General features: G+C 44.5%; 1 protein-coding gene across 1 annotated transcript; it reads left to right on the top strand.

The window, feature by feature from the left end:
- Positions 1-263: 263 nt before the first annotated feature.
- Positions 264-20,971, top strand: MUC13 (mucin 13, cell surface associated). Its single transcript, XM_069471980.1, has 11 exons — positions 264-296; positions 2,708-3,411; positions 5,679-5,794; positions 7,026-7,132; positions 11,258-11,310; positions 14,630-14,790; positions 15,728-15,847; positions 16,185-16,311; positions 16,956-16,993; positions 18,541-18,625; positions 20,527-20,971. Exons 1-11 carry the CDS (start codon positions 264-266, stop codon positions 20,723-20,725), a joined length of 1,743 nt encoding a protein of 580 aa, XP_069328081.1. The 3' UTR covers positions 20,726-20,971.
- Positions 20,972-21,893: the final 922 nt, after the last annotated feature.

Genomic DNA, 21,893 nt, shown 5'->3' with positions numbered 1-21,893 from the left:
GAAATAAAAAGATTAAAACTATTTTTACTATGTGATGCCTTAATATATTTCTGTTAATTGTAGATTGAACAAAATAAATTGTTTTATAATTCTTCTTGGGTATTTTTACTAGGTAATGTAAGCCTGGGATATCAGCTCTAAACTGTCTTCCCTGAAATCTCTACAACACTCAGATAACACACACACATGCTTAGCCAGGTACAGAAGCAGGAGCCTGTGGTCCCAGGCTTGAGCCCAGGAATTCGAGGCTGCAGTGAGCTATGATGGCGTCACTGCACTCCAGCCTGGATGATAGAGTGAGACCCTCTCTTTAAAAAAACAAAAGCAAGCAAGCAAACAAACAAAAACCACACACACACACACACACACATACACATTTATATTTTAGTTTAAAAACATATTGTATCTATTCACAGTGATGAATAGCTATCAGCTTGGAATGTGTCTCATTTATTAAAACTAATTGAGCATTCTAAAATGCAATCTCCCTAGCAAACAAAAATTTGAAACCAAAGTAAACAAACCAGTGAGTCCAAAGCTCCTTGTCATAATCCCCAAAGACCTGCAGAAAATCTCTTAAGAAGTCTTAATTAGTTTTGTGCATGTCTACAGAAACATGTTCATTATTTGGCATCAACAGAAAATGAACATTTCTGAAGTATGAAATTCAGGGTCTGGTGGGGTCAGGGCTGTTGGACAAGTCCTTTCTTCTGTCCAGAGTTTTCCATAGCCAGGGTCAGCCCCTGGCCACTGCCCCAACGATAGAGGACACAGTGAAGGTCATTTCTATTTCCACTGCTTTCATTCAAATCCCTGCTTTTCTCTGTTTGCTCTTTCTGTGTTTGCTCCTTTGAGACTTCTTGGCTTTTTCATGAAATGGATGGCCTTTTCCACAACTCCCTAACCAAGTCATAGTTAAGTCACTGGCATTTCACTGAGTTGACCTTGCCTCTGGATAAATCCCTTAATCTCTGTGAGGGTTGGAGGGCTCTTCTATCAAATGTGGATACCTGTGTCTATTCCATAGGGATTGTCAGGTGCCGGGTAAGCGCTTGATAAATGAGAACAGTAGCAGGCTTTGGAGCGGTAGCAGTCAACATTGCCATCTGGTGACCTATTTTCTTACCCCTGGAAGAGCAATTGTTGATCTCCTCAACACTTAAGAATGATTATGTTAGCCAAGCCCTGTTTTAGGTGAAGAGACAAGCGAGGCTCTGCCCTCAAGGGGCTCACAGACCCATGGGGGACTCAGGTAACATCTTCAGTAGTTCTCTGTACCTTAGGGTTTAGGAATTGCTTCCTCACTAAAACTTTTTCTTTTAATAAATTTGTTTTTGGCCGGGCACAGTGGCTCACGCCTGTAATCCTAGCACTCTGGAGGCCGAGGCAGGAGGATTGCTTGAGCTCAGGAGTTCGAGACCAGCCTGAGCAAGAGTGAGACCCCATCTCTACAAAAAATAGAAACATTAGCCAGGTGTGGTGGCATGAGACTGTAGTCCCAGCTACTCAGGAGGCTGAGGCAGGAGAATCGTTTGAGCCCAGGAGTTTGAGGTTGTAGTGAGCTAAGATGATGCCACTACACTCTAGCACAGGTAACGGAGCAAAGCTCTGTCTCAATAAAAATAAAAATAATAAATAAATAAATAAATATTTTTTGTTTATTGTCAAGGTCAGAGTTCTTAGGTTCTATTAAGGGTTCTAGGAAATGGATTATTGGATCACTAAGAGTTTACTATTCCATGTGTCCAGGGGTTCCTGAAAGTTGTGAAAATGCAATTTTGATAACCATAGCCCATAGGACAAAGACCATTTATTCATCTTACTCTTTAGAAAGTACATATGTCTAGAATTGTTAATGGGTAAACACTACTAGAAAAAAAAATTTTGGAAGAAGTTTAATAAGCACTTAATGAGATATTTTTATTTCATCATTCTTTCAACTACCACGCCCTGCCCCCCCCAGCCCCAACCTTTCCCTCCCTCCACGTCTCAAAAGAGAAGTCGCCACGTAATGGAAAATTGCGCCTTAAGTGTAAAAGTCCACGACTGGGTGGTGACAGCGCCACCTTGTGGCATTCAGTTGTCCTCCCTGAGGACTCTCTCTCGAGTATATCAAACCCAGCATAACAGTTCTGCAACTATAGGCATGAATGACATCACTTTTTGGTACTCTACTTAATAAATATTAAGTCCTTATTTGTCATATTTTTCAATAACATTTTTCCAGTTTTGTATGTTTAATTTTTAATTGTATGTATTGTGGAGTTTTTTTTGTGTTTAGAAGTAGTCATATATTTTCATTTTTAATGTAGTCATAAAAATTCATTTTTCCAGAAAAGAATGAGTTGGGTGCTAATTAGTATCAAGTAATAGTAACTGCCATTATTTATTCAACATGCTGACTTCTGAAACTTGGTGTTTTTGTTCCTTCACCTACAGGCCAAAACAAAACTAATGTCTCTGCAACCACAGATACTCCAATCAATATCAACAGAGCTAATGGAATTAGTTCCCCTGAAGCTAGCACCACCATGATGACTATATCTTCTTCCCCTGTAACTACTCCCTCTGCTTCCTCCCCGACCAGTGAAGCCAGTCCCTCCATAACTCCTACGTCCACTGCTCCCTCTGCTTCCTCCCCGACCAGTGAAGCCAGTCCCTCCATAACTCCTACGTCCACTGCTCCCTCTGCTTCCTCCTCGACCAGTGCGACCAGTCCCTCCATAACTCCTACATCCACTGCTTCCTCTGCTTCCTCCCCGACCAGTGCAACCAGTCCCTCCATAACTCCTACGTCCACTGCTTCCTCTGCTTCCTCCTCGACCAGTGCGACCAGTCCCTCCATAACTCCTACATCCACTGCTTCCTCTGCTTCCTCCTCGACCAGTGCAACCAGTCCCTCCATAACTCCTACATCCACTGCTTCCTCTGCTTCCTCCTCGACCAGTGCAACCAGTCCCTCCATAACTCCTACATCCACTGCTTCCTCTGCTTCCTCCTCGACCAGTGCAACCAGTCCCTCCATAACTCCTACGTCCACTGCTTCCTCTGCTTCCTCCTCGACCAGTGCAACCAGTCCCTCCATAACTCCTACATCCACTGCTTCCTCTGCTTCCTCCTCGACCAGTGCAACCAGTCCCTCCATAACTCCTACGTCCACTGCTTCCTCTGCTTCCTCCTCGACCAGTGCGACCAGTCCCTCCATAACTCCTACGTCCACTGCTTCCTCTGCTTCCTCCTCGACCAGTGCAACCAGTCCCTCCATAACTCCTACATCCACTGCTTCCTCTGCTTCCTCCTCGACCAGTGCAACCAGTCCCTCCATAACTCCTACATCCACTGCTTCCTCTGCTTCCTCCTCGACCAGTGCAACCAGTCCCTCCATAACTCCTACGTCCACTCCTGCAGACAGTGAGTCAACCACAGTCACCACGATCGCTGTCTCATTTACAGATGATACATCAGCCATAATTGTCTCTTCTCTACCAACACAAAGTAACGGTGAAACGTCCCCCATCACACAAAACAATTCCTTAGTGATTACTTCTACAAAACCTCAATCATCAGGGACTTCCACCAGCACTTCAAATCCTGGTACCACAGGTAAGAGTGATTCCCTCAAAGACGCCTCACTTTGAGGCAGGAAAATAACATTGTGGAGGACAGTAGGTGAATGTGTTCTGGTGGGGTAGGAAAGTGGGTGTAAAGAGGCCCAAGGTCTCCTTGGATGGGAATGGTGGATGTAGACTCTGAGTCACAAAGGCTAGGAGTGATGGCAGAGACCCTGAGATTACCCTCCGTTCCATTCTGTTCTCCTTTCCTTCGCACCCATCCTCCCTCAAGCTATTTGCCAGATATGGAATATTTAATATGAACTTGGACTTGGTCAAAGCTACTTCTACAGCTTCCCTCTCCCTAGGGGATTTCTGGAAATAGTTTCTGCTTCTCTGAGAAGACTGGGTCCAAATAAGCACTGACACTCCAGCCCCGGTGGTCTTGCCTTCTGGGTCTTGCCTACCTAAGGAAAAAGTTAGTTCTACCCTGAAGTTAAAATGGTGGCTGATCACAATTTGGAATTTGAGCCAAAGTCATGGAACTTGAGCCTGAGAGATAAAAAGCCAAACAATGACAGGGTTCAAACAGTCCTAGGCATGACCAGAGCCATCATCCAAAGGACAGATGTTTGGGGGATACTGTCTAAGAGATGTCAATTGATCTCAGGCAGAAATTATTGACACAGAAACCACTTGCTTCATTTTCCCAAGCTTGGTCTAGAACAGGGGTTGGGAAACTTTATCAATAAAGGCCAAATGCCTTTGTGGGCCACATAGGGTCTCTGTTGCAACTACCGCACCCTGCTATTTTACCATGAAAGCCACTATCACCAATATATAAATCAATGAACCTGGCTATGTTCCAATAAAACTTTATTTATAAAAACAGAAGGTTGGTCAGATATGACTCGTGACCCACAGTTTGCCAGCCCCTGGTCTAGAAGAATCCTCAAACTTTAGAGCCTGAGAGTCTAGATAAACCCTGTCGCTCTCAGATAAAGAAACTGAAACCCAGTGAGGGCGGTGACATGCCCAGAGTCAAAGAGCAAGTTGATGTCTCCATACACTTACTTCTGATACCTTCCTGGTGTTCTTGGATAGACCTAAGAAACAGATGGTTAAGCAAATATGGTTCAGAGCCTGTAACTAAGACCCAGGGTCCCAATGTTTCCTGTTTGGAGGGGCCAATCTGAAGGTGCGTTCAAATGGGACACAGCTACACCATCAACTCCACTGCAATCAGGAAAGGGAGCTTTTCAAAGCCATTTCTGCTTCCTTGGACACTGTCTCAGAGTCAGGCAGTGTGTGCTGGCTCTCCCACTCACTAACTGTGGGGCAGGAGGCAAATCATTCCTCTCCTGGCTTCAACTCACTCATCCGTAATAAGGTGTGACTGAACTAAATAGCCACCAACCCCTTCCGGCTGTAACATCCTGTGACTTATTCAATCCCTGGCGACAGAACAAATTGACAAGTCTGCCCTGCATTGCTGAAGAGAAAGCACACCAAGAGTTACTCGTCTGGGGTCTCCAGAGAGGAGCTGCATTCGGTTTCTTCCCTAAGATTTTCCAAATCATCCTTGCAATGTGGCTGAGGCTGTTTTTCAAAAGCCATTTACTTTACTTATCAGACTGGTTCACACCATGTCAGAGGGGTGACCCTTCATGTTTTTCTTGTTTTGTTTTGTTTTTGGAGACAGGATCTTGCTCTGTCACCCAGGCTGGGGTGCAGTGGCATGGATCATAGCTCACTGCAGCCTTGAACCGTTTGGCTCAAGGGATCCTCCTGCCTCAGCCTCCTGAGTAGCTGGGATTACAGGCAAGCACCACCACACCCAGCTAATTTTTTTTTTTTTTTTTTTTTTGAGCTGGGGTCTTACTGTGTTGCTCCAGCTTGTCTTGAACTCCCGACCTGGCCCCAGAATTTCAGCAACAAACTGCCTGCAGACATAAGAAAGCATGTATTTACTTCTAGCTCTTCTAAGGGTGTGCTCTGGAGCGATGCAGCCAAGGGATGGAAAGTGCCCAGGAGGGAGGCATGAAGATTGAAAACTAGATTTCTAGGTGTTATTTGTTGTCATTTCTGTGGATTTCTAATTTCTTTTTACTCCATCTAAGGTACCAGGAGTCCTTGCCAAGATAATCCCTGTGCAGGGGACTCTGCCTGTGTTGAGCTGTATGATACCCATTACTGCCTGTGTTCAGAAGGGTACTACTATCACTCTTCTGCGTGTTTGAAAGGTAAGTCACAAGGGATGAGCCATGGCAGAGCTTTCTTTGTAACTTATACCGAAAGTGGACCAGAAAACTCAAAATGATGGCAAAAGGAGATTCCAGAATGCTACAAGTAGAAGAAAATGTGGAGGCAACAAAGGCCAACAAAGTAGAGAAAGTGCTTACCCGGGGACACTGAGGCAGAATAAGGGGATATGCCTGAGATCACACAGCCAGCCAGGCCTGGGAGCCTGGGCTTCTGACTTTGGTTCAGTTCCCTGTCATAGGATCTGCTTGCTACATAACAGCAAACCCCATTTTTAGAGACACAAGGGCCTCTCGGCTCTACAAACGGACTTTAGCAGCAAATTGAGACTCCCTTGGCATAACACTTTTTGATTAGATCACTGGGTGCAATGAAGGTCCAAGACCTGTCTGTTATAATCTCTTTTCTGCTTTATGAATGAGACATATCCCCCTTGCCAGAGCAGACCAATTGTACAGGAAACCAATGTATTGCCCACAGGGGTTAGGGATATACAAAAGCCCCCCAAATGCTCATATTTTTAGCACAAATAACCTCATTTCTGGGGATCTACTTTAAGTAAATGACCCCAAATATAGAAAAAGAGTTTGTGCATGAAGGTGTTCACTGCAACATTTTTCTTTTCCTTTTAAAGAATTAAAATGCCAAGTGCAACAACAAAAAGTGACTATATCAATGAAGGAGACATACACTTCATAGAATATTATGCAGCCTTTAAAAATGACAGTTTTTAAAGGCTGGGCGTAGTGGCATGCACCTGTAGTCCAAACTACTAGGGAGGCTGAGGCAAGAGGATTGCTTGAGCCCAGGAGTTGAAGGATGTGGTCCTCTATGATTGCACCTGTGAGTAGCCACCACATTCCAGCCTGGGCGACATAGTAAGACCTCATCTCTAAAAAATAAAAAATGATGGTTATAAAGAGTAGGCAATGATTTGGGAAAATGACTATTATGTAATAATCAGTAAAAAAAAGAAACATGGCATAAATGTGGGATTATAATGATGTGAATGGAAAGAAAGAGCTGGAAGAAATACACCAAAATGAAGATGGTTGTGTGAGGCTGGGGGAAGTGGGTAACATTTTTTACACTTCCAGACTCCTTGTAGTGTCATCATATAATGTTGAGAATTCTAAAAATTAATCTGTGTTTTAGAACAAACTGGAAATGACTCTCTTTAAGTAGTACAGAAAGATTCTGCTTGACTTTCAGGAAAGACATTCCCTGGGAAGATTGCAATAAAAGTATCAGAAACAGCTGGCTTGGAAGACGAAACTTCTCTGGCTTATCAAGGCTTGTATACTGAAATTGTTCACTTTGTAAGTACTTTCCAGCTTTCTTTCTGATAAGTATTCTTTGTTCTAACACTGAGTTGCGGAGTGTAGAGCTGGTCTTCAGACTGTGCACATTGGTACTGTCATACCAGTGTTCCGAACAGTGAAATGCACCCTTATTGGTTGATAAGCAGCAGCTGCCCTGAGCACCCCAAGTGCCGCTGGTTTCCATTGCCCAGGCCCCTCCCCTGGGACCTGCAAGGCCTCCTCGTGGTCTTGCACCTAGAGGCACAGCCCCAGCATGGCAGGGGGCCTCCAGAAGCATGCCATGCCCATTGTTATGTAAGCTATTAACATAGTTTTAAATGGACAGATAAATATAATGATGTTTTAAAATAAATTATTTTCGCAAAACGAAAGAGAAAACATTTTAAAGATTTTTTTTCTTTTTTACATTCAAATTTCCGTAGATTTCCATACTAGTCCACTTTTTTTTTTAATGTCTAGAAGAGGAACTACATCTGAATTAACATCTGTTACTTTTCTTTCCATTGTCAAAAATGTTAAAATGAACAAGAGTTTCATATCATTTAGGCTATCGTGAGTGGGCACGGCAGCATGAAAGGAACGATGTCTCCATTCTGGAACCACAGACGTTCCGCCTGGAATGACTCAGAGAGAGCATCCGGCCAGTGTTTCTCAAAGTTTAGTTTTAAAGGGAAAAATATTAGCCTGAAAAACATCTTAGAAGTCTAGGTGGAAAAATACTTTTAAAAACTAATGTCTTATTCTATGACAATGTCTTTCAGTTTGAAATTATATCACTACAAGAGAGTTTTGTTATTAGAACCGGTAAAATGTAAAAATTTCTTATCAAAATGATTTTACAGATGGTGCAGAGAGAGCTAGTCCTCCTGCCCACACAGTGGATTCCTGGCAATGCTAGGATAGAACCCGTGGTGGCCGTGCCACAGGGTCTGCTCTGCCCCTTTTGCATGCCTCCTTGGCGTGATGGGCCGGCTGGCAATGACTTGTCCTCTTGCCTTGGGTCTGTATTCAAATTTGCCAGCTTGGATGGTATTCAGTACATGGAAGAGGGCAATACCAACATGTTCCTACGGGAACCCGTTCCAGGGAACCCGTGAATTGCTTCATGTGGCTTTACTGAGCACTGGTCACTGTGGCCACTACATTCCTCAAACCTGGCTCTGGGTTTGAGTGTCAAAAAGCCCCCTCCTGTTACAGGCCTTAAGCTCTGGTCTTCAGAGACCAGTTTAGAGCCTTTCCTAGCACTCTGGGAGGCCGAGGTGGGCGGATCGTTTGAGCTCAGGAGTTCGAGACCAGCCTGAGCAAGAGCGAGACCCCACCTCTACTAAAAATAGAAAGAAATTATATGGACAGCTAAAAATATATATAGAAAAAATTAGCCGGGCATGGTGGCGCATGCCTGTAGTCCCAGCTACTCGGGAGGCTGAGACAGGAGGATCGCTTGAGCTCAGGAGTTTGAGGTTGCTGTGAGCTAGGCTGACGCCACGGCACTCACTCTAGCCTGGGCAACAGAGTGAGACTCTGTCTCAAAAAAAAAAAAAAAAAAAAAGAGCCTTGATCTCAGTCAGGGCTTGATGTTCTTGGGGGGACCAGTGAAGGGATGGAGCATTCTTATATTTTCTGAGAGATTTTTAATCTAAAAGGGATATGCCAGAACTCCTTTGCGACCCCTGGAGTAGAGCTAGGGAAACAGAGACAACTAACTTTCTTTAAGGTCCTCTTAGCAGACTTTGTGGAGGCAGTCCCAGCACAGGCCCTGAGCAGTCTCCCCAGGGCTCATTTTCCACCCCGCTGGATCCACATGGGATCCACGTAGGAACTTGGAGTTTCTCTACTGGGCGCTGTGCCTAGCATGTTATGTGTAATATTTGTATTTCTCAAAACAGCCCTGTGGGGAAGATAGTGCTATTGAGCCCATTTTACAGATGAAGAATGGAGGATCAGGAAAGTTAAGTAACTGACAGAAGGTCACCCAGCTGAGTGAGTTCAGGATTTGAATGTAGACCTGCCAGACCACCGAGCTGCTTCTCTTTCTCCTCACCTGCTGGCTCTGTTGTGCAGCGCAGGCTCGGCAGGCCCTTGTGAACAGCTCCTGCCTTCTCAGCCAAACTTGCAGCCCTTCAGATTAAGAGATGCTTACCCAATATCCTCAAAGGGTGACCTGGAAGAAAAAAAGAAAAGGAAACATTGTCTTCTACGCGAGATGCTAATTTCTCAACCTCTTCTTTGGGATTAAGAAAACTGTATGGGCAATAAGCAGTAGGGGAGCAGGAAGGACCTTCAAGGTCATCTAGCAAATTTATTCCTAAATGGAACCTCTGGCCCCCAATGGTTTGCAGAAATGCTAGCTCTCCCTAATATTTAAAAGATTATAAAGAAATCTGGACATATCCTTGTGTTTTTTTTTTTTTTTTTTTTTTGAGACAGAGTCTTACTGTTGCCTGGGCTAGAGTGCCTTGGTGTCAGCCTAGCTCACAGTGAACCTCAAACTCCTGGGCTCAAGTGATCCTCCTGCCTCAGCCTCCCAAGTAGCTGGGATTACAGGTGTGCACCACCATCACTGGCTAATTTTTTCTATATTTAGTAGAAACGGGGTCTAGATCTTGCTCAGGCTGGTCTCAAACTTCTGAGCTCAAGCACTCCCACTTCGGCCTCCCAGAGTGCTAGGATTACAGGCATGAGCCACTGCACCCGGCCCCTATCCTTGTTATAAGGCTGATCTGGCTAACTAGGGCATCAGATTTATTTGAATTTGACTAAACTTAGAGAGACATTTCTCTTTAATTTAAATTTAACATCTTTTTAATGCCATTGGTTGCCACAATCTTTTAAAATGTCAGTCCCAATGGACAGAAAAATAATAAAAAGTAATAGATTATGAAAAGGTTGCACCAACCCAGCTCAACATTCTTATCTAATAAATGTGGAGATTGAGGCCCCAAAAGAGGAAGGCACCTGTCCAAAGCCATGATCATGTCTTTCACATTTAATTCCCTCAGTCATCATTCAACCAGTGTTTGTTAGGTATTTCCTGGGGAGTGCCCTGTGCTAAGTGGTACGGGGTGGGGATGGGGGAATGGGATGCGGGGAAGTTGTGTCATAAGAATGAGAAACCCCTGTTCTTGGTGTCGAAGGACTTACGTTGTAATTGGGACCTCCAACCCACTTCCACCTCATACCTGCCAGTGGTCCCAGCTTTACCTCTGGCCACTCCCCTGTAAGAATCTAGAGTTGCCTCTGTTTTTAGAACACAGCCACGGCCTAGTAAGATCCACCTGTGCTGGAGAGCCTTCCAGCTCACAAAGCCATGGATCCTGTATCCCATCTCATTCTTCACCTATGTGGTGAGAATTACTGCTATCTCAAGTTTTCCAATGGGAAAAGCGAGATTCAAAAAAGTTAACTTATGCAAAAGCTTACAAATAGAAAAATTCAACTTTAGGTATCCTTCCCAATTCTGCCTGCCCCCTTCTGAGCCCCTGAACACTAGCGTGTGCTGTTCTTTCTTCCACTCCCTGTCCTGGCACTGCCTATTGAAGTGCTTTAAGGCCCAGCTCCTGTATGAAGCCCTCTCTGGTTCTCTACAACTGGAAGAGCGTTTCTTTGAGCTTCCATGGTAGCTCCTATCTTTCTGTAGCACTTCTCTCACCTTCATGGTGTGGTTCCCCTACTTGATCACAGGGCTGGGTCTGCCCATCTCTGTAATCTCTAAGTCCCACAGCATAATGCCTTGGGTAAGGTCGGTAATTAAATAAATGCTCCTCGGGTAAATTGATGAAAGCATGAAGCACACATATAGATAAGACCAACGAATATGCAAAACTTAAGACAAACTTAATAAGTTAATCACATTATTTTTAGAAATATGATAATTGATTTGGCTGAGTGTTTTAGGTTTCCATCTTTTTTTCTGGATAATTCTGACATGTCAGACTCTTACTATTTTATAGCAAAGATTACTGAAAGGTGTTAGACTGCATGTTAAGAATAAATAATTTGTTGTAATGAACCACGTATATTTATGTAAATATAGAATTTAGAAATTTATGTCAAAATCTGGATACAGTATCACTTTTTTAAATTTATTTTTTAACTTGATTTTAAATCTGTTCTCCTCCACAGTTGACTAATGTACTTGGCACATCTTATGGGCAGACTGTAATTCTTGATGTAAGGTAAGTTTGCTACGGACCAGTGGGGTCCTTTGGGGACAACTATGCCTAACTTCTGGTCTTCTCTTGAGCTCCCCATGTAACACTGAGGGCCCTTATGGGAAGTCACAAGTCAAGAAGAGGTGGTCGGTCTAAGCACTGCAGAAAGGACTGTGTGCCTGGGCCTTGTCTCTGATGTCACAACAGCTCTGGCCTAGAGGGGCAGGCGGTAGCCTGGGGAGGGCAAGACGTTGTCTGTGATTGTGCACATGGGCATCATATGGCCCGGCTTATTTGGTTTGACCCCTTGGCTACAAACCCCACCCAGTCAACCCCTGGAAAGTGCATTCCAGGAGGCCAGGAGATTGAACGGTTCACAGTCATCTGTTCCTTCCTATTCGGGCAGTGAAGGGGACAAGAACATCCAAACCACACACTTGGCTACTGAAGGGCCAGTGGTGAGCTCTTTCTTTAGTAAGAACAAGCATTCATTAAGCACTTCAATATGTGAGGACATGTGCTGGGTGCTATTTAAAATGGGACATAAAGAGGCAGAAGATTCTCAGGAAGTTAGCAATTCCATCTCAGCCTTCTCTGAAGCACATTAACACACAAGTACTGAGGCTGAGGAAAGAATGCTCTAAGATGCATGGAGTTACATAGAAAAAGCAGCCTGATGTAGTATTTGTGTTTTAAGTTTTACTATTATATGTATCCTTATAAGCTATGTCAAATCCTTTGTGGAATAAGATGAAGAATATATATGTAAAAAATATATATAACACACACATATATATACACATTAAAAATTTCACAAAAGGCCTCCTAAAGGTGGTGAGTGTGGAGTCTGATGGCAGCCGGGAGGCAGGGTTTGCATGGTGAGGGGCAGGCAGCAAGCAGAGAGGCCCCAACGCAGAGGCTCTGAAGCAGGAGGTATACAGCAGACAGCTGCTGGAGGGCTAGGAACTGTTCCTGGGGATTAGGTGTGGTTTAGTGGACAACAGCCAGTTCACGGGTAGGGGGTGAAACAGGAACAGTGAGGTGGGGTGGAGTCAGCCACACCTGCGCTTCAATCCTGGCCTTGGCACTTTCCTGCTGTGTGACCAGGCAGGTGTTCTAACTTCTCTGAGCCTTTGTTACCTCATCTCCATAACTGGGATAATCTGATCAACTTCCCTGGCCCCTTGTGAGCAATAACTAAGATAAGATGTGGAAGGTTCCCTGCACACAGTGCCTGGTGTGTAGTCAATTTCAACACCAATCTGTTCCCTTTCTGGAAGGTAAGGCCCTGCAGTGTGAGAAAGAGCTGGTCCCATAATGTCATCGGGGGGGGGTCCCCAAAACTGTGGCACTCCTTTTATTTTTAAAGAGTTATTAAAAAGGAGTCCAGGGTGTTTAGAGGTAAACCTTTACCTGTGAGCTTAGCGTCATGGAGAGACAATTGGAGGCCAATGAACCTGGTTCTCACCTAGGAAGGAATTTCTTAGGTGCCAGCCCAATGTTATCTCTCTCCTCTGAATCCCTAAGGTCTTTAGCTACTGTAAAAATGTTGGAATTGGAAGGACCCTCAGAATTTCTCTCTCCCAACCTCTTTCTGGACAGAGGAGGAGAGTCAGAGATCCTATGACTGGTCTTGGGCCACAAAAGACAGTGGCAGGCTTGGCTCTAGATGTTGTGTCTTAACTCCAAGTCTAGCCCTCTAGTCATTTATACTCAAGTACACAGTTGCTCCGCTGCGTCCTTTAGCTGTTTCACAGGTGTAATGCCTGCCTCTTGAATTAGAGTATGAGCTAGTAGGTTCTTTGAACAAATGCATTATGGATGGCATTTTCTGTCCTAGCCCCAGTGCAAACTTATGCCATAGATTTCAACCAATGTGGAATAATTTATATTAAGTACCCCTTTCTCACTGCCCTGTACATTCCACTGCCACACCCCCATTCTGTCATGAATGAACTATGGTAGAAAATTTTTAAATTAAAATTCTGAAGCCCATTTCATGTTTTTGGACTCCCTTTCGAGGCGATTGTTTCTAAAAATAGAATTTGGTTCAAGTTTTGGATTTTCTCAATTGGGCTGAGGACCCAACACAGCTGTAAACATTTCCTAAATAGATTAGCTATGTTTTCAGGTTCCTGAATATATTCAAAATGGAGTATAGAAAAAAATCTGGACAACAAAAATATATTCTGAGGCTTAAAAGCACAGAGCCACAAATCAGATAGGAAAGTTTTTAAAAGTCCTTTTTGGCAGGGCGCGGTGGCTCACGCCTGTAATCCTAGCACTCTGGGAGGCAGAGGCGGGTGGATTGTTTGAGCTCAGGAGTTTGAGACCAGCCTGAGCAAGAGCGAGACCGTGTCTCTACTAAAAAAAATAGAAAGAAATTAGCCAAACAACTAAAATATATACAAAAAAAAAAAAAAAAAAAAATTAGCCGGGCATGGTGGCGCATGCCTGTAGTCCCAGCTACTCGGGAGGCTGAGGCAGAAGGATCGCTTGAGCCCGGGAGTTTGAGGTTGCTGTGAGCTAGGCTGATGCCACGGCATTCTAGCCTGGGCAACAGAGTGAGACTCTGTCTCAAAAAAAAAAAATAAATAAATAAAATAAAAGTCCTTTTTTCCCCTCAGTGGTTTATCACCTGATTCCTTTTGGACGATGAAATAATTACAGCTTGGCACAGCTGTACTTAGGGCTGGAAAGGGCAGTGCTGATTAGGGAGGGAGAGAGACTGTTACAATGTCTTGCGGAGCAGGCACTGGTCTTTGATGATCTGCTTTGGTATGCTGTGCCCATGTTTCCCACGCACCCCCGCTTTGTTTCAGTCCTCCTCTGGGTTGTGTGTCCAGGCCGGATCACGTGCCCAATTTAAAGCTGCCTGCTGAATTCCTGGCCCTTCCTGGGAATGACCCAGGCTCTGTATGGTTGGTCTGCTCTCTCCGTGCACAGGGAGGAACAGAGTCTGAGATTTAACAGCTGAGCAGGGCACCTAATCTTGCTGTCCAGTAAAAGCGACAACTGAATGTTTCAGATGTTATTGTTCCACTTGTGGTTAGCTCCATGTTCCTAGATCCTAAAAATGATTCTCCACAATTTCCCTAAGCATCCAACAAGACATTGTTTTCACCGTAAGTTTCCCCTGAATACACATTGAATAGAGTTCTCTGGGCCTTTAAATTGCCACCTTTGTGTAGCCCCAGGCTTCCAACTGTGGGCCCCAATTGTGAAGACGGGACAGTGGGTCAGGGTGAGGGGCTGGGATATTTGAGGAATATGGGAGGTTATAAGACCTATTTGTTGACCCTTCAGTTCAATTCATCAAGTGACAGATTCCTTTCATTTTTAGCGCATCTTCTTCATCAGCAAGATCTGAAGTGCGTGCTAGTGACGAGGTTGTTACTGTAACAATAGTGATCATTTTGACACTAGATACAAATGAAACTGAGGACACTGTGTCTGCTTTAATTAAAAGTGCAATTAACGGCACAAACATTACAGATTATGTTTGTAAGTATTAAATAACTTTATTCAAAGTTGAACTAAAGACCTACCTCCCTTTTTGTAAACCTTTCCACTCTAGGTGAGAAGGGGGCAAGAACTGTCTAAGTGACTTGACGGGTGTCTCCAAATTTCCTTCTAACCAATCCATTCTTCCGCTCTGTCCTCTCTCACTTGCCTTCTTCTACTCCTTTCCACCCATCTCCAGGTCCATCTAACTGACTTTTGTTCTTCTCTTGGAAGGTATAAATGACCAGACGAATCATTGCTGGACAGGGACAGATAAAGGGAAAGCAAGAGGGCTTTACAGCAAGTTGTAGCTTCACAAATGATTGTAGAAAGTTTCACTTATACTATTTCCCCCTTTAGGCTGATACACAGCCCACAGTGTAGCTGTAACAATTCAAATTTGCTGTGCTACAAACCACCCCAAAACTTAGTGGCCTAAACCCACCACCATTGATTTATTGCAACTCCATAATTCTATGGGTTAGAATTTTGGCTAGGCTCACCAGATAGTCTGCTGATCTAGGCCAGGCTGACTGATCTCTGCTGGGCTCACTTAACCATCTGCCACTTGCTGGGTCAGCTGAAGGCTGACTGCTCTCAGATGGCTCAGCTGGGCAGGCTGTCTCTGTTCCACACGGTCTCTCAGCCTCCAACAGCCCAGTCCAGAGGATTTCAAGAGCGGCAGTTGTTTCTTGAGTCTCTGCTTACATCACATGTATGACTGCCCTAACGGCTAGAGCAATTCACATGACCAAGCACAGTGTGGAAGGGCCCCACCAAAAGACATGGATACGGAAAGGCATGGATTTCAGAATTTCAGATTTTCATTTGTTAAATCCCAAGACTTATTAAAAGGCAAAGTGTAACAACAATGGCGTGGGGTGCTTTGTTGATATTGTTTTGCTGAATGTATTTTTTAATTATTTGTGCTTCCCAGTGCAAGACCGGTGTGATTATTATGGTTGTGTACAGGCTGAAGATGACTGCGTCAACAGTTTAGCATGCACATGCAAAGACGGGTGGGAAAGAATTAACCCACAAGTTGCTTTCTGTTTTGGTAAGTGTTTTACCTGCTTCTTAATGTTCTTCACAACTCCTATTTTCTCTCTTTTTGCATTTGCAAAATACAAACTTTACTGCTTGAGTATCCACATATATTTCGGAGTTTGAGTGATGCGAATTTTGGCTTTGGATGTATGGGCCGGGCCTGGGACCTTGGCTAGGAGCTGGTGAGGCAGCCCCAGTGCGGCTTAACGGAGGGCATGTCACGTGCACAGGCAATGAGCACCTCACTGTACCTAGAAAAAGAAATGCAAAAGAAATTATACTCTGTCACATATCACTTTGGGGTTGAAGAGATTGTTTCTTCACAAAGCAATCACTCTGTTTAGAAGCCTCCAGTTCAAAATGTCCCGAAGACTGCAGCGGAGAGCACAGGCAGTGCTTGATAAAGGAAGATGGGAGCTCCGAGTGTGCGTGCGAGCCCGGCTACAAGGAGGATGATGATGGGAACTGTGAACCGTAAGAGAAATCACTCTGTTTTTGTCTTGGCATGGCTGAAGCTGGACAAAAAGGACAGAGCTTGCAGCACATATACGGGTTTGCAGTCAGGAAGTTGGTAAGCTGGCGTAGGCCGGTAGGTAGAGAGCATCACCGTCGTCATGAATAGTTTTTGAGCACTCTCCATGTTACAGGAACCACACTTAGGTGACACCTATCACACAACAGCACTGTCAGGAATGTATTAGTTCCCCCTTTCCAGGTGAGGAAACTGAAACCGAATGTCAATAACATGCTCCAGCTCGCAGGGCAGCAAGTAAGTGGCAAAGCCATGTGGCGTCACAGCCTGAGAGGGTCCCATGCCACTCGGGTTCAGCATCACCCAAATTGCTGGCTCTTCTTGCAGCTCAGAGGGTGGAGTGTTCCATCAGTAGCAAATGAGCCCACATAGGATTGTATACCCCGCTCAACCTCCCAGAGCCCCTTGGAAGGTGCTCTCCTGGAAGAAGGGGAGGGTAAGGAAGACACGAGAAAGAGGAGAAGGAGCAAGGGAGGACAGGATGAAAGGAAGATGGACAAGAAGAAATAGAGATTGGGGTGGGAACTCTGACATGCTCCCCACAGGGGCTCGTTAACATGGTTTCCTCTTGCTCAATGTATTTTAGGTGTCCGTTTGGCTACAGTGGACTCGAATGCCAAGACCGTGAGTATAGACGTCTTGCTCTTATAAACAAGTTATGAAACATCTGAGAAATGAACATTGAGCACATTCAAAATCCTGTCCAGTCCCCCAAAGTCTCTGGCTTCCTTCATAAAGAGGGAGAGACAATCTGCTCGCAGTCTGTCCTCTGGGACATGCCGCCCGTGCTCACCCTGAGGTGACGGCAGCAGCTGTAGGAAATAAGAGGACTTGGCCCAAGGACGGGGCTGGTGCCTCCGGACTTGCTCCAGACCAGAGAAGGGCGTCCTCACATTGTGTTGGTTTCCTACATGGGCTTAAACATGCATCATCTGCTACTAGAAAGGATAAAAGACCAAGACATTCAAAAAATTTTGGTGGTTATGGGAAAGCAGACCCAGAAACCAGACATTTAAGTACTCAAATCTTTTTGTCTCGGAGCTATTTACTGGTTTGGGATGCGTTGCTGCAGATACAGTTGTTTCTTTCCCTCCCATGCCCCACCTCCACCTGGGACAATATTAACTTTAACTTTTAAATTATTTTATATTTTTAAATGTACACAATGAACTAAATAAAGATTAATGATCCAAGTCGAAGGAAACACTGCTGTCAGCCTCCCCTCCAGCCACTGAGACAGTGAGTAATGAGAGATCCCTTCCATTTCTACTGGATTTTGTTGCCAGAAGGATTTGCTAAGTCACTCCTTCCTTCTGGGCTTCTGGCTTCCATGCCTATAAAGTGAGAGGTCTGAACCAGATGAACTCTGAGGTCTTTCCCAGATGTCACAGTCTATGGCCCCATGAATCCAGGTTGGAGGTGGCATTTGTGGGAGTCACGTAGCAGGAAGAAACAAAAAGGTCTAGAGCAGTGCTGTCTGATAGAAATATCATGTGAGCCATCTATTTCATTTTAAATTTTTAAAATTCCAAATACATTTTTAAAAGTAAAAAGATATAGGTAAAGTTGATTTTAAGAACATGTTATATTTAACCCAATATATCCAAAATATCGTTTCAACATGTAATCAATATAAGAATTATTAATAAATTATTTCACTTTTGTTTTAGAATCCGGTGTGTATGTTACACTTACCGGCCATCTCACAGCCACATTTCAAGTGTCAATAGCACTAGTCAGAGCAGAGCTAGAGGACGAGAATGGGTGACAGTGAACTCCAGACTCTTCCCTCCCTGATGCCATCAAGCTGTTACCTGGCTCCTCTATTAGTGACCAATTTAACTGCAGCCTATTCCCCTAGCTTCTCAGAAAGGGGAGCTGTGGACCTGGGTTGAGGTCCCACTCCCCACAAAGCTCAAGAAGACCCTGCTTCTATCGGCCTCCCTGGGATTTACGGTCATTTATCCGGCAAGGCTGCCCCTTCTGATGGCGTTCTGAAGACACAGTCTAGGGGTGTGGGAGGGGTGCTAAAGGAAATAAGCCATCTACCCAACCTGGCCCTGGAGGTGCTGGAGACCAGAGCCTGAGAGTCCTCACAGCAGGGCGTCCCTGGGCAGTGGACAGCCCACTGAGGGGCTGAGCCATCTCTCCTCTTTTCTTTTCCCTTTCAGAATTTCAGCTGATTCTCACCATCGTGGGCACCATCGCCGGCGTCCTCATTCTGAGCATGGTGATTGCACTGATCATCACAGCAAGGTATGAGGTGGAAGTGTCCCTGTCCCGGCTTCCAGCACCACCAGCGTGACACTCTAGTTTCCAAGCACACCCAGCTCTTCCTGGGCAAGAGAAGGGAGATAAGGGGAGGCCTCTCTAATACTGTTGACCTTTTTTTCTTACCTTAATTTTCTTCCGATTATATAAACTGTGCATGATCACGGAAGAAAATAGAGAAAACTGAGAAAATAGAGAAATGTGTAGAGGACCAGAATAAAAAATCACCCGCAAAGCCCACCACCCTGAGGCAACTACCATTTTGACACATATCCTTCCAGATTTTTTCTATCTTTTAAAATAATATTATATACGTAATTTTGTATCCTTTGTGGTTTTAAAACTTTTTGTTGAGGTTTATTTTTGCTTAAGACTATAATATGACACAGCAACCGTTTCCTTACGTCATTAAAACTCTTTGCTAACAGTGTTTAACTGCACTGATGTTGTCAGATACAAGTTTTGTCAGGTCACTCTCCTGCTCACGACCCTCCTGCAGCTGGTCTAAAATCAACCTCAGCAGATTCCCCTGGGTGGAAAGGTTATCTCCTAAGGTTGCCTTAAGGTCTCTTCCCTTAAGGGAGGGGTGGGTAGTGCCCATTCATTTATGCAACAAATACTTAGGTATGCAAATGTTCCCTCCATCAATAAGGAGGTGAATGCTATTATCTCTTTTTTATTCTAAATGGGCCAAGTGGGGATCCACTTTAATAAAAAGCAAGCTACTTTTTTTTAACATTTAGCTCATATCTTACATTAATAAAATAGGTATTTGTCTACTATAATATTAACTTTCCAGAGAAATAATTTTAAGGAAGCAAAGCTAAGAGCTGGAAATATGAGCATCTCCATCTCTCTGACTTCCCTTTTTCAGGAAGAGAGCCAGAACATTCCGGGATCAAGGCTGTCTCCTCTTTTCTTAGGCAGACTAGCTGACTGTCCCGGGTCTTCAGGACCCTCAAGAGTTGTTACAGAACCTTGTGACCCAGGGACAGCCATGTGTCCAGTTCCTCCTTCCTGCTGCACAGCCAGGTTTGCTCTTAGCCCAGCTGCAGATTCGGGATTCTTGGGAACACCCAAGAATCATAATTTTCTTGCCCATCTCAAAGGGAAGGGACGCCTCTCCTCAGCCACCTTGGACAAGGGTGTGGGCCCTCAGGGAGAGTGACATTTCTGATACATCTGAGGCAAGGGTGACTCACCCTGGGAGCGCCCTGTGGGCATCACAGATGCAGCCAGCCCTGCTCCCCCAGCCCCCAATGCCCAGGGTACTGCAGGGGCAGGCCCAGGCCTGTGGGCCAGGAAGGAAGGAGGGTCCCATCAGAGTTACTTGGGGGCAGACACCTCCCTCACCTGCAAGTACTTCCTCCTGGCTTTGAATATTTACACTTGAGATCCTTGAGGGGCCACAGAGGTCCCAGGAAGCCCTATTTCTCCTTTCAAGACCTTTATACCTTGAACTCATTTTACTCACTGGGGTGATTCTGTAGAGGTTGACTTTGCTGGAATGAAAAACTGTATCACAAGTCATCTTGTCTCTTTGACTTCTATTATCATTTCCATATAAATTCAAAAGCACCCTTAATAATAACATTATTAGCAAAATATGAATGAGTCCAGTGGATTTAGATGGTCGTGTTGGAGCAGCATTGACATCCTGGTTTTGTCCTTACACGGCGGAGCTCATGAGGGCACTGTCCTTCAACTCAAGGAATTGACACTGAATAAAATAACAAAGTATTATGTGTAGTGGGATATCAGGTCTGCAACTTATTCTTAATTGGTTCAGAAATGTTAATATTGCAAAATTTAAAATTTTTTTTTAAAAAAGAACCTTAACATTTACTTCAAGGAAATTTCTGCCTAATTCCTGTTACTGATTACAGATCAAGGAACAAAGAGAAGAATATTGAAGAACAGAACTTGATTGAGGAAGACTTTCAAAATCTGAGACTGCGGCCTACAGGTGTCAGCAATCTAGGAGCACAGGGGAGAATGTTCCCTAAAATCAGGGTAGCGGGCTCCAGAGACAGCCTGTCACCAAATCCCTACGCCCAGGCAGATATGCCCCACCCTGACTATTAGGTGAGTAAGTGGGCTCTGTGTGTGGCTTTGGGGAGCAAAATGCCCCAGGGCAGAGCAAGGACCTGGCAATTGTATCTTCAATCCAGCAGCCCACAGACTTTTTTCTTTCTCCTTCTCTTCTTTTCTTCCCTTCCCTTCCCTTCCCTTCCCTTCTCTTCTATGTTCTTTTTTCTTTTCTTTTCTTTCTCCCTCCTTCCCTCCCTCCCTTCCTTCCTTCCTTTCAATTGAAAGAGAAAGAGCAAGGAAGAAGCGCCCTGCTATTGTAAACAGCCACCACTTGGTCCCTTATCCATCGATGTGACATGTAAACGCATCACTTAATTTCTCTGGTCTTCTATTGTCTCATCTGTTAAAAAAAAAAAAAAAGCAGCTTAATTTAGATGCCCTTAAGTTCCCTTTAGATTATCAACTTCTATGGCTATGACTCCAGGAATTGTGGTGACACTTCCCAGGCTGTTTAAGGACCTAGGTCCTGGGCAGCCCCAGGGAAAGGTGTTGACTATAAACACAGCTCTGTGGGACCTTTTCCAGCAGGCTGTGTAAAGGCAGCCCTCTCCTTTCCTCCTCCCAGATTTCAAGGCAACTCGATCCATTTCTAAAGACATAAGGCGAATTAGGCCTTATTTCCCTTGGGACAACTTTTGCAGAGAATAGCTTGTCCCCACCGGATTTGTATCGGATAATCATAGCTGGCACTGCTTAGTGTGATTTAAATGAAATATTGAAAGGAGAAAGCCTGTAAGAGACCTTAAGGTAAGAATGACAAGGCGACTGAGATGGAAAGAAGGAAGATGGTGAAGGAAGAGGAGGAAGGGGGGCAGGAAGAGAAAGGGAACAGAAGAGAAGCAAGGAGAGAAATGATAGGAAGAACAGAGTGGAAAACCAAAGGCAAATAATGTTAATTAATGGTGATTATTTATGAATCTAATTTTTTTCATACGCTTCTGTTGGAGTATTTCTTTTCTAAGAGTCTTCTCTCTCACTTTCTTTCTGTCTAGAATGGTAAAAATTTGGACCCCTCCATGGCCCCCGAACTAACCTACAAGCTGTTATTTTGAGTGTTCAGAAAGACTGATGGAGAAGTGAGCCCCGGTGAAGATGTGGCCTCCTTCATCTGCAGCCTCTCCAAGTGGAAGCTGTGAATGTTTGCAATGAGTATAGCTTGCTT

Source organism: Eulemur rufifrons, chromosome 7 (assembly GCF_041146395.1).
Source record: "Eulemur rufifrons isolate Redbay chromosome 7, OSU_ERuf_1, whole genome shotgun sequence".
NCBI lineage: Eukaryota > Metazoa > Chordata > Mammalia > Primates > Lemuridae > Eulemur > Eulemur rufifrons.
This window is presented reverse-complemented; position numbering and strand designations above follow the sequence as displayed.